Genomic DNA, 12,160 nt, shown 5'->3' with positions numbered 1-12,160 from the left:
TTTGTCTTACAAAGTCTCTTTTCTCCACAATCCCCAAATCTGACACAGTTAAAAGAGAAAAGTTTGTTTTATAATCACAAAAAAGAAGGTCTTTATAATTGCATTATTGGAAACACTGAAGGGAAACAGTTCTTTAATCAATGTCCATGCTGGTTGTCTTTTATTATTTCCATATAGTCTTACTCCCCTGTATTATATAATAAAAATGTGCATGCTATCAGTCTCCTTGTTCTAAACATCAAATGTTCTGAACACCAATGTGTGACCTCACCTCGAGGGTTTATATTTTCTGGTCTGCAATGGTGCTATGCTGTGCCTATCAATAACAAAATTATGCTTTTAGATATAAATTTTTTTGAACACCAAAAAATTCTGTACTGCTTTCTCTTTTCCAATTAATTGATAAAAGATGTCTTTGGGTCATTGATTAGAGCAATAAGAAATATATGAGATTCCTATTCTTTTTTTAAACTTGTAAGATTTGTTAAAAGGTGAATGGTGGCAATTTATTTTCTGCAAAACACTGCATTTCTCATCCATGTTGGAGTCAAGCAGAGCACCAAGTAATTACCTGCTTATGTATTCCCTTAGCCACAAGGATCAAAGTTTCCACCTTCATGTGAGAATTAAATATTAGCATGTGGTAACATTTCAATTTCACGACTGAGTTCTGCCTATGGAGATCCAAGTCACAAATCACTCCACGTTGGGAAAGTGAATCTAGTTTTAATATGTTTCTTGAATAGTCAGAGTTTACATATTTTTATCTACTGTCAGCACTGAAAACTCAGATGCTACTAATTTTTCTCTTTGAGTCTCCTACAACTTTGAGGGACTAGAGTTGTTGTTCATTTACAATATTTTTAATTTTTATACCTTCTAACAAACATTTTGATTGTCTTATGGCATCAACAATTTAATTCTGTACTACAAGCTTCAATTTATAGGAGTTAATAAAGTTGTTTTGCTCCTAGAAACTAAAGAAAAGGAAACCTAGATAATCTTGTTAATAAAATACATAAAAAAATTCAGTTTGGGGAAAAAAGTCCCAAAAGAAAGAAAAGATTAGGTTGAGTATGTATCATCAGTAAGTTCAGAATTAGCATTTCAGTTTCCCTGGCAAGTCAAAAACGGTAAGCAACAAACAGAACGAAATTTAATAAAAATAAGTATGATGAACTACACAAAACACACGATTTTATTAATACCTGACCTCAGGGTCAAATTCCTAAAATGTTTTCTTTTGTGACCAGCAAGTATTTTGCTCTCAGTAGCTGCATCCTATTAAACCACTGGGCAAGATGGTGGAGGTTTCCAGCAATCTGATTTAAAAGATGGGGATTCTCTCATTTGAACTGCATGGAGGTCTTGGAAGAGTACAGTAGGCATTTCCCCATGATAAGTACACTATTTCTAACTCAATAATAATATCACATGGAGATTTGCCTTTACAGTCATGACTGCAACAAATTTTGCAATGAAATTGTTTAATTCATTCTTTGACTGATGGCTATAATCTAGGATCTTTTAATTGTATTAAGACACTATCTCATTATTCTCTCACAAAGAAAGAAGCTAATAACACTAACAGTGAAATGCAATATTTTACTTTGACCACTTCTCCAGTTGCTCCATCATTTACACGCTGCTATGATCTTTATGGAAATGTTCAGAGAAATGTGTGAAACTCACTCAATGAAGTAGACTTCACCCTTCTCTGTGTAGGCCATTTCCCAGTTATCAGGCAATGGGTCTGATTCCTCACTCTCTTCAGGTTTCGTTGGTTTTGCATCCTCCATCTGCTCCTTTGGCTCCTCAGGCTGACTATATACTGGTGCAGGATAAGGCTGGGAGGGTGTCTCCCCTGAGGCACCTGCACTCTTGTCTTCATGTTCACTGGATTCTAGAAGAAAATAAGAGCACGTGGTTAGTCACTCTAGCCACTGTAATCTCTGAGTGAGTGTGGATTATGCTGCATCAGGGAATGAGCTGTACGAAGGCTAATAGGAAAGGCATATGGCAAACAGCTCTGAAAATTATCAGTAGGCCTTGGGTTCCACTTTCACTCATCATTCTTGTCAATCTTTCAACTAGGTATTGCTGATGACTAAATCAGAGGACTGTTTCACAGCACAGGAGTCATAGGCAGAGTAAATACTCCCTAAGGATGTCCATGTCCTATGCCCTGGAACATGTGCCTGTTATCTTATATGGCAAAAGAGGATCTACAGATCTAAATGAATTAAAAACCTTGCATTTGGGAGATTATCTTCAATTACTCAGGCGGGTTCACTGTAGTGACAAGGGCCTTTATATATGTAAGAGGAAAGCAGAAAAGGATTGTGAGAGGGAGACGTGAATACTGACAAATGGCCAGAGATGTACTGTTGCTGGCTTTGAAGACAGAAGAATGGGACAACCACAAGCTAAGAAATGTGGGTGGCCTTTAGAAGCTGGCAAGGCAAAAGAATAGTCTTGACATCTTGATTTTTAGCCCAGTGAGACCCTTGTCAGGTTTCTAACATACAGAACTGTAAGATAATAAATATGTATTGTGTTAAGCCATTAAGTGTGTGGTAATTTGTTACAGCAGAAATAGAAAGCTAACACAACAGAGTGAAAACTAAAAGAGATATATACCTTTAGAGAAATGATAAAAGACTTGGAAGACAGACCCAAGGGTACCGACATGCAAATGGTATGAGCTCCAGAATGAGGAAAAGGAACACATGGAGAAGAAATAATAACTCAATAAAAAATTGAAAGTTACCGAAGATGAAGAAACACTTGAATCTGAAGACTAACATGGTTCACTGACTCTGAGGCCAAATCATTGAAGACCCCTAGACAAATGTAGGTGAAATTTCCAAATTAATGAAGACCCCTAGACAAATGTAGGTGAAATTTCCAAACTCAAATGCTAAGAAGCATCTTTAGCAGATTCTACACTGAAGAAACTTACCAAAAAGAAAGGAACAGAAGATCTTCAGACCTTTTATCTGTAATACTCTAAGCTCAAAGACAGTAAGGTAACATCTATAGTACTTTGAGAGGGGAAAAAAAGTACAGCAACTCAAGAACTTTTAACTCTACCAAAATATTCTTCAACTAACTAGGCAAAAGAAAGTCACTTCTTAACATGCAAAAGTTCTGAATGTAATTACCCATGTATCCTACTTGAAGGCAGCATTTGAGGAATTATTCTAACCATATCATGATGGTTAAATCAGACCACAGATCTCAAAATAAGGAAAGAAAAGAAGGAAATAAAAATTGAGACCAAAAATACTGGGCAATATAGTTGAATGTAAATGGAGGGTGATCTTATTTCTGCAAAATTATAGTATGTGGTAAAGTAAGATTCTTGAAAGAGAAGAAAATATTATATGCAAAACCTATTATTAACATGGGTTTTAAATCTTACCTTGGGAAACCTCAGGCTCAGAGAAGTTTTCTACAAGGTAAGATGGTGGCTGGGAGAGAAATTCAGCACCACTGTTGGTCTAGGGTGTGGCATGGTGGTGGTAAGAAGAGGGAAACCATGGAAAAGATCAAGGGAACCAAAAGCAGAGGGGGCCTGTAGAGTAGTTTGGAACCCTGGGAGGAATGTTTCCTGTAGAGTGGCTCCAAATCTCTGTTGAAGAGTTAAGAGTAGAGAAATGGTACATTTGGCAAGTACTACTCCCAAGACTTCCCTGGGGCAGGGATGTCATGCAGAAGTCCAAGTTTGCTCCAGTGGAGACCTGAAAAGCAGCTAAGAATAGGGAACCAGTTTGTCTGCTGTGAGGGTCACTACGGCTTCTTCACAGCAGAAGGTGTGGTGGGGACAGTTTAAGCCAGAAACTGCAAGGACAGCACTACTGACACACAATGTCAATGTGACAAGGAAGCCATCTTGGAAACGGTGCTGATAATTACTATTCAAAGAGTAATCTAAGTTGCAGAGTAATATACACACACTGTTAATTCAACTTTTTTAAAATAAGCAAACATCAAATTAGATATAGGCATATAATTTTGTTTGTAACTATATGAACATGAAAACAGGATGGAAGGATGTACAACAGATTGTGAACTTTGATTACCTAAAAACAGTTAACTTGGATGGGAGTGGGAGTTTTTTTTGTTTTTTGTTTTTACATATCTTTGCATTAGTTGGCTGTTATTTTTGTAACTTTAAAAATTAATATAGTAATTTACCTAGGAGTAAATCTAACCAAGGAGATGAAAGACTTATACGTGGAAAACTATAAAACACTGATGAAGGAAATTAAAGAAGACTTAAAAAAATGGAAAGATATCCCATGCTCCTGGATTGGAAGAATCAATATTGTTAAAATGGTCATACTGCCCAAGGCAATCTACAGATTTAATGCAATCCCTATCAAATTACCCAGGACATAATTCACAGAACTAGAATAAATCATAATACAATTTATATGGAACCACAAAAGACCTAGAATTGCAAAACCATTACTGAAGAAAAAGAAAGAGGCTGAAGGAATAACTCTCCCAGACTTAGACAATACAGTCATCAAGACAGCATGGTATTGGTACAAAAACAGACATATGGACCAATGGAACAGAATAGAGAGCCCAGAAATGAACCCACAAACTTTTGGTCAACTCATCTTCGACAAAGGAGGCAAGAATATACAATGGAATGAAGACAGTCTCTTCAGCATATGGTGTTGGGAAAACTGGACAGCAGCATGTAAAGCAATGAAGCTAGAACACTCCCTTACACCATACACAAAAATAAACTCAAAAAGGATCAAAGACTTAAACATAAGACAAGATACAATAAACCCCCTAGAAGAAAATATAGGCAAAACATTATCTGACATACATCTCAAAAATGTTCTCCTAGAACAGTCTACCCAAGCAATAGAAATAAAAGCAAGAATAAACAAATGGGACCAAATGAAAATTACAAGCTTCTGCACAGCAAAGGAAACCAGAAATAAAACAAAACGACAACCTACAGAATGGGAGAAAATTTTGCAAATGAAACTGACAAAGGCTTGATCTCCAGAATATATAAGCAGCTCATATGATTTAATAAGAAAAAAACAAACAACCCAATCCAAAAATGGGCAGAAGACCTAAACAAGCAATTCTCCAAGGAAGACATACAAATGGTCAATAGGCACATGAAAAAATGCTCAATATCACTAATCATCAGAGAAATGCAAATCAAAACTACAATGAGGTATCACCTCACACCAGTCAGAATGGCCATCATTCAAAAATCCACAAATGACAAATGCTGGAGAGGCTGCGGAGAAAAGGCAACCCTCCTACACTGCTGGTGGGAATGCAGTTTGGTGCAGCCTTTGTGGAAAACAGTATGGAGATTCCTCAAAAGGCTAGGAATATACTTACCATGTGACCCAGGAATCCCACTCCTGGGCATATAACCAGAAGGAACCCTACTGCAGAATGACACCTGCACCCCAATGTTCATAGCAGCACTATTTACAATAGCCAAGACATGGAAACAGCCTAAATGTCCATCAACAGATGAGTGGATAAAGATGTGGTATATTTATACAATGGAATACTATTCAGCCATAAAAACTGACAACATAATGCCATTTGCAGCAACACGGATGCTCCTGAAGAATGTCATTCTAAGTGAAGTAAGCCAGAAAGAGAAAGAAAAATACCATATGAGATCGCTGATATGCGAATCTAAAACAAACAAACAAACAAACAAAAACAAAAACAAAAAAATACAAAACAGAAACAGACTCATAGACATAGAATACAAACTTGTGGTTGCCAGGGGGATGGGGAGTGGGAAGGGACTGGGATTTCAAAATGTAGAACAGATAAACAAGACTGTACTGTGTAGCACAGGGAAATATATACAGAATCTTGTGGTGGTTCACAGCAAAAGAGAATGTGACAATGAATGTATGTATGTTCACGCATAACTGAAAAATTGTGCTCTACACTGGAATTTGACACAACATTATAAAATGACAATAACTCAATAAAAAATGTTTATAAAAATTAATAAATGTAATTTAAAGTGAGTAACGTAGAATGTCCTCTTTGTCTCAGTTAATGACTTGTATCAATTTTTTCCCCACATGCATCAATCTCAGAGAGCAATAGGAAAGCATCTTTAGGAATTAGGAAACGCAAGAACACTTTACAGGCATTCACTGGTTTGCCCTTCAAAAGAAGACTTTATGACGATAACATGGTCCTTAGTGCTACAGTCTCCCAGCAGATTCTTCACACAGATTTGTCCTTTGTAAATTGTGCAGAAAAGGAGGAGCAGAAGGTACCATTTTTCTCTTTAGATTCTTTTTCCTGTACCTTATCACAATATGTAATTACTAATACATGAAACACACTGTTCTCAGGTATTTCCAAGTGTCATGTTGCATTTGAGAAGTTAAAATGTAGGGTCATGCTCTGAACATACTCATTTATTCAATAGTCCCTTAATATTTATTAAGCACTCAATTGGTGTCAGGCACTGAGGACAGAAGAGTGAACAAAAGTGGCATGATCCTTGCTCTCACGGAACTCAAAATATGTCAACATGTGTAGTCTTTAAACAATTTTAACTGTAATGAGGGCCACCAAAAGGAAAGATGAGATCTTACACATATGCATTCACCTAATCTTAGATAAAGAATCACAGAAAGCCCTTTTCCCAACATGCTATCAAATCTGAGACTTGAAAAAGGAGTCAAGAAACTTCTTTCAAAGGTAGGTAAGGGAGAAAAAAATAGATAAGCAAAGACTGGCTTAGGCCTTAGACGGCATGCTCAGAATTTAGGACTGTATTCTGAGAGCAATGAGAAGGTACTGATGTGTCTTAATCAAAGGGACGACACAATCAGATTTTCAACCTCACAAAGATCCCCTTAACTGTTCTGGGGGTTTGATAGTGTTTGTGATCTAGGCAAGAGGTCATGGTGGCATGGCACGGAAAGAAGTGAACTGAAAAATATTTATAATGTGGATTTGGTATGATCAAAGACGAAAAACTGGAGGAGAGAGGGCATTGCTTAATGGTAGAGTATGTGAGGTCCTGGGCTCAATCCTCAGTACCTCCATTAAAAAAAAAAAAAAAAAAGAATTACCTTAAAAGAAACTGGAAAGATAAGGAAAAATGAGAAATCATGATAAACCCAGTGGGTGGCAAAGCAATTCACTGAGATAGGAAACATGAGAGGAGGAGCAGGATTCTGTAGGGAGTTGGGGAGATGTGGGTATAATTTTATGCACAGGACATAGAGGTCCATGCCAAACTCACAATGGAGATGTCAAGTCAGAGAATTCTTGGCTGGAGAGAATCAACTAGAAAGACAACAGCATCTGGCTAGATGGTATTATAATTTAAGCCACAGGAGTGAATGAAATTGCCTAGAGAGACGGTGCAGCAAGTAGAAACAAGAATCTCAAAGTAGCTGTCTGAGGAACTCCAGCATGTAATAGTCAGTAAGAGAATGATCCAGAAAGAGCAGCCAGGAAAGTAATAGAAAAATCAGCTGATTTTTATGCCACAGAAGCCAAGCAAAGGGAAATGAGGAGGAAACACTTAACTGTGGCCAAAATTTCTAAACAGCCCACCAAGATAAGGATGCAAAATCTAATGAAATTAAGGACATGGAGGTCACAGCTACCAGTTATGGTAGTAGTTATAGTGGAGTGGGGGGTGGGAAAGCCAAGTTGGAATGGATTAAATGAATAAATGAAAAGAAAATATAGAGTATGCTGACAGAATTCATCCAATAAGGCTAGCTATAAACAAACTTTTTTCTTCAACTATATAATGCTACTAAATTTTCAAGAGAAATGTGAGTCTTTCTTGAAAAAAAAGTTTGGAGTCGTTGGAGATGTCTATAGTTATATTTATTGATGTGCTAGAGATTACTGAGCCAAGTTGTCCTAGTTTAATCTAACTCAGTTATTCATTGATTCCTGTATTATTACCTAATCGATCAATCATTAAATTAGCAAACATGAATTTAATACCTACAATGTGCAAGATACCTGACAAAAGCTTTAGGGGGCTTTATCAGGCTGTTGTGAATTGGGTTGAGAGGAAAGTAATAAGTAGCACCTGTCTCCTTTATCTAAACTAAATAAGAGGAAAAAAACGAGTAAGGTAAATGGAGAGCCATAACAATCCCACATTTACTATTCATAAAGGCTAATCTAGGGATGCAGTTTACAGTGAGTCAAGGGCTTCTGGTGAAATGCAGAATCTAGCCAATGTACCCATAGGCAGCACTGAACCAGGGCAGGCTTCCCAAGTTAGGGCAGAACCTATTCCCAGAAGGGCCATGCAGAGCATTAAGAGGAAAAAAAAAAAAAAGAGGAGTTGAGTCAAGCAAACCGAGATTCTCCTTCCAAGATGTATCACTCAGAGAAGTCACTCCACCTCTCTGGGCACAGTAAGTCAAGGAGCCGGTGGAGCACAAATTAAGTATCCCCTTTGACAAGCAAGACAACATGGGAGGTGGAGAGGAAGTACCCCCTTCTAACACAGCAACATAGAATACTATCATAATGATTTATTGAATGATACTCATATATAATTTTTTAAGGAGACAATATAGCATATAGAAACAAGAGTACCTAAGGCAGCTGTCTGCGAGACTTCAAAATGTAACAGTCACAAGGGAAGAAACTGACATTATATTTCCTATATTATGTACTAGGAAAATAGTATTAATTAACTAATTAATTAACCACTTGTTGAGACCCTACAAAGTGCCAAGCACTAGACTAGGCACTGGGCAGTTAAGGAGATGCTGGTCCAAATAGCATGTATTAGTTTGCTAAGGTTGTCACAACAAAATACCGAAACTGGATGACAGTAAAAATTTATTGTCTCACAGTTCTGGAGACTAGAATTCCTAGAACAAGGGTTCACTGGCAGGGCCATGTTCTCTCTGCAGGTGCCACAGAAGGATCTGTTTCAGGCCTCTCTGCTGGCTTCTGGAAGTTCCTTGGTTGTGGCAGCATGACTCCAATCTTCATATGGTTTTCTCCTTGTATACATGTCTGTGTCCTAATTTCCCTTTTTAAGAAGGGCACTACTTGTACTGGATCAGGGGTCCACCCTACTCATCTACTATGTAACTAGTAGAACTAATTACTATTACTAATTAACTACTAGTACTTAATTAGTTAAGCAACCTCATCCTATTTCCACTTAAGGTCACATTTTGAGAGTCTGGTGGTTTGGACTTCAGAGTATGACTTTGGGGGGATACAATTCAACTCATTAAATAGTATATTAGGCAAGTTTATTTTACAATTCACTCAATCAATAGTTACCACGTCTGGGACTATAAATTATTGTTTCATGCTACATCACAATTGTTTCCCTGCTTAGTAAGAAGAACAGAAGTTAACTTTACTATACTTTGAATAATATAATTATGTCTTTCTTTTGTATGTGGCTTATTTTTTTTAAATAGATATGTTGGGTGTTTTATAATTAACTGAGAAAGTACCCATTAAGAAGAGAATGGACTTTTAAAAAATAGACTTTATATTTTAGAGCAATTTTAAGTTTACAGCAAATTTAAGAGAAAGGTACAGAAATGTCCTATATACTCCCTGTCCCCACAGATACATAGTCTCCCCATTGCTAATATCATCTACCAGTGTGGTACATTTATTACAGCTGAGTACTGCATAGACACATCACTATCACCCAAAGACCATAGTTTACATTAAAGTTCACTCTTAGTGTTGAACATTTTAAGGGCTTAGATAAATGTATCACGACATGTATCCACCACTATAATATACAAAGTAATTTCACTGCCCTAAAAATCCTCTGTGCTCTGCTTATTCATCCCTCTCTCCTCTCTAACTCTTGGTAATCATTGATTGCCATCTCCGTAGTTTTGCCTTTTCCAGAATGTCATATAGTATAGAGCCTTTTCAGATTGGCTTCTTTCATTTAATAATATACATTTAAATTTACTTGATGTCTTTTAATGGTTTAATAGCTCATTTCTTTTTAGCACTGAATAACATTCCATTGTCTGGATGTACCACTAGAACATACTTTCAGTAATTAAGGGTGAGAAAGAATAGATTTACAGGCTAACCATGTGTAGCCATTCCTGCCAGCACTCCCCTCCTCCCATGGAGTTCAGTTTAAAACTATATGCGTGCAAATGTCCCCTAACACAGATCTCATAGATATCAGATCTGTGGTTTGAGAAGCCCTAAACTATTTAAATTCTGACTAAGGAGAAGGAGCCAAATAACCCCATGCATACATTTTACTTCTATAGTGGTATGAAACTATTTCTTGATTAGGAGGTGAATCATGTAGAATTGCCTTTTTTAACTTCCAAGACCCATTTCTCAGCATGGTTTTAAGGTTAAATCCAACCATGAATTTTTGGGATACGTAAATATAATTTTTCCCCAAGATGCTTGCTGCTTAAGTGAACAGACTTTATCAAACACTGGCATTTTTTCTGAGCGTTCCGTTTTGCATTTCTAGGTGGCTTAGATGCTTTGCAAAGCAGACCAAGGGGTTTATTTTTGCACCAACAATAGAAACAAAGACTATCTCGATAAAGAAGGAACACCTCTTTTAAAAGAATGGTAATGATAAAAAAATTTTTCCCTTTGACCAGGACTGTTGTTGTATTTCCTAGAAATTCTATAGAAACATTGAGACACAAAACATGCATTGATAATATACAGTCTTATAAGCAAAACCTATAAAAACCATGTTTTACATACACTTTTACTGCTCTGAATAATTAAAAAATATAATTTCTTTCATCTTTCCTATCCTAATGGTTTTGTTGGATTCAGCAATAATTTCCTTCTTCCCAGAAGAAATTCAGAAGAGCTCAACGATCTGTACATAGCACAGGGACTGAAAGCCATTTTAATTAGAAGAGAGTTAAATGCATGCATTTTTGCATTTAGTCCAGTCCACATAAATTTTATAGCTCTGGTCCAGTCTAATGTTTTGATATTATAATATGTATAGTAGCCATTCCATTTGCCTACATGTTTATTGCCCTAGCATTATCTAACACATTGCTTTTTGGATATAAGACTAGGGATAAATCAGAATACCATGGTTTTAAATGTCCCCACCAAGTTTTATTAAAGAATAATCAGAAACCAAGATAAAACCATTTCAAGAAGAAGATTGCCTATTTTACACCTTATCCATATTTTCATTTGACATGGTCTATGCATATAGTTAATGTTCAGCTTTCAGTAATTGCCATCCTTTGAAATGAGGGAAAATAATATTTTAAAGCCACAGGAAATTGTTGATTTTATTTCTTTGAACAGTCATAAAATTTGAATTTCCAAAATTTGTTTTACCCCGTGAGTCAGCTCTGTGATTTATATTTCTAATGGCTCTGTGACAAATTTTAATAAATCTAATAACTTTTCTCTCTTGTCTTCATATTATTTCTTTGGAAATAAGCATGACGAGAGAACACTGAATGGGAACAAAGATTGAGGAACATATTTGTAGCTTATAAAGAAAGAAAATAGGAATAATTTGAGACTAATTTTGTTCTTTTTGTTTAGCCATTCTCAGATAGCAACAAACACGCTCCACAAGAAGCAGCAAAACATAATTGCTAAAGCTAACGTCTGACTGCCTGGGTTTGAGTCTCTCCTTCATGGTGTGATGTTGAAAAAGTTCACTCTACACATGCCTCAATTTCCTTTACTGTACAGTGAAGTAAACACTACCCCCGATAAGGATTAGATGAGACATATTTAAATTGCTTAGAACAGCAAACAACTAGAACACAGTAGGTGTTCAGTAAATGTTATATATTTTTATCAGTGGATTCTACTACTTATAACACTAAATAAACTGTGGAGTTAAATCAGCCAAGCAACCTACATGGTTTCTCCCTATAGAAACACAATGTAATCAATTTCATACCGTTTTTAAGATAGTAAGTGTTTTCAAAAAACCATGTACTTGCTAACAAAAAAAACCAAACCCAAAACATACACACAAAGCCAACATTTCTTCTTTAAACTGTGTTTGCACAAATTGAGTTTTTCTTCCTCGGTTGACACATGCTGTGGGGTTAAGTGATTTAAAGGAGGGAAAATAATCCTCAGAAATCACACTTTTTTCTCCCAGTTCTGTATGATTTCCTACAGAGTT

General features: G+C 36.4%; 1 protein-coding gene across 5 annotated transcripts in view; it reads right to left on the bottom strand.

Annotated features, from left to right (window-relative positions):
• MAGI2 (membrane associated guanylate kinase, WW and PDZ domain containing 2) overlaps nt 1-12,160 on the bottom strand; it is a 1,116,223-nt gene that overhangs the window by 404,324 nt on the left and 699,739 nt on the right. For all 5 annotated transcript variants that reach the window (XM_032484131.1, XM_032484132.1, XM_032484133.1 and 2 more), the window contains exon 5: nt 1,693-1,903. In XM_032484131.1, coding sequence (XP_032340022.1) covers nt 1,693-1,903 — 211 coding nt within the window. The remainder of the gene's footprint in view (nt 1-1,692; nt 1,904-12,160) is intronic.

The sequence above is a fragment of the Camelus ferus genome, chromosome 7, assembly GCF_009834535.1.
Source record: "Camelus ferus isolate YT-003-E chromosome 7, BCGSAC_Cfer_1.0, whole genome shotgun sequence".
NCBI classification, from domain to species: domain Eukaryota; kingdom Metazoa; phylum Chordata; class Mammalia; order Artiodactyla; family Camelidae; genus Camelus; species Camelus ferus.
The sequence above is the reverse complement of the archived record's forward strand: the minus strand, read 5'-3'. Positions and strand labels throughout refer to the sequence as shown.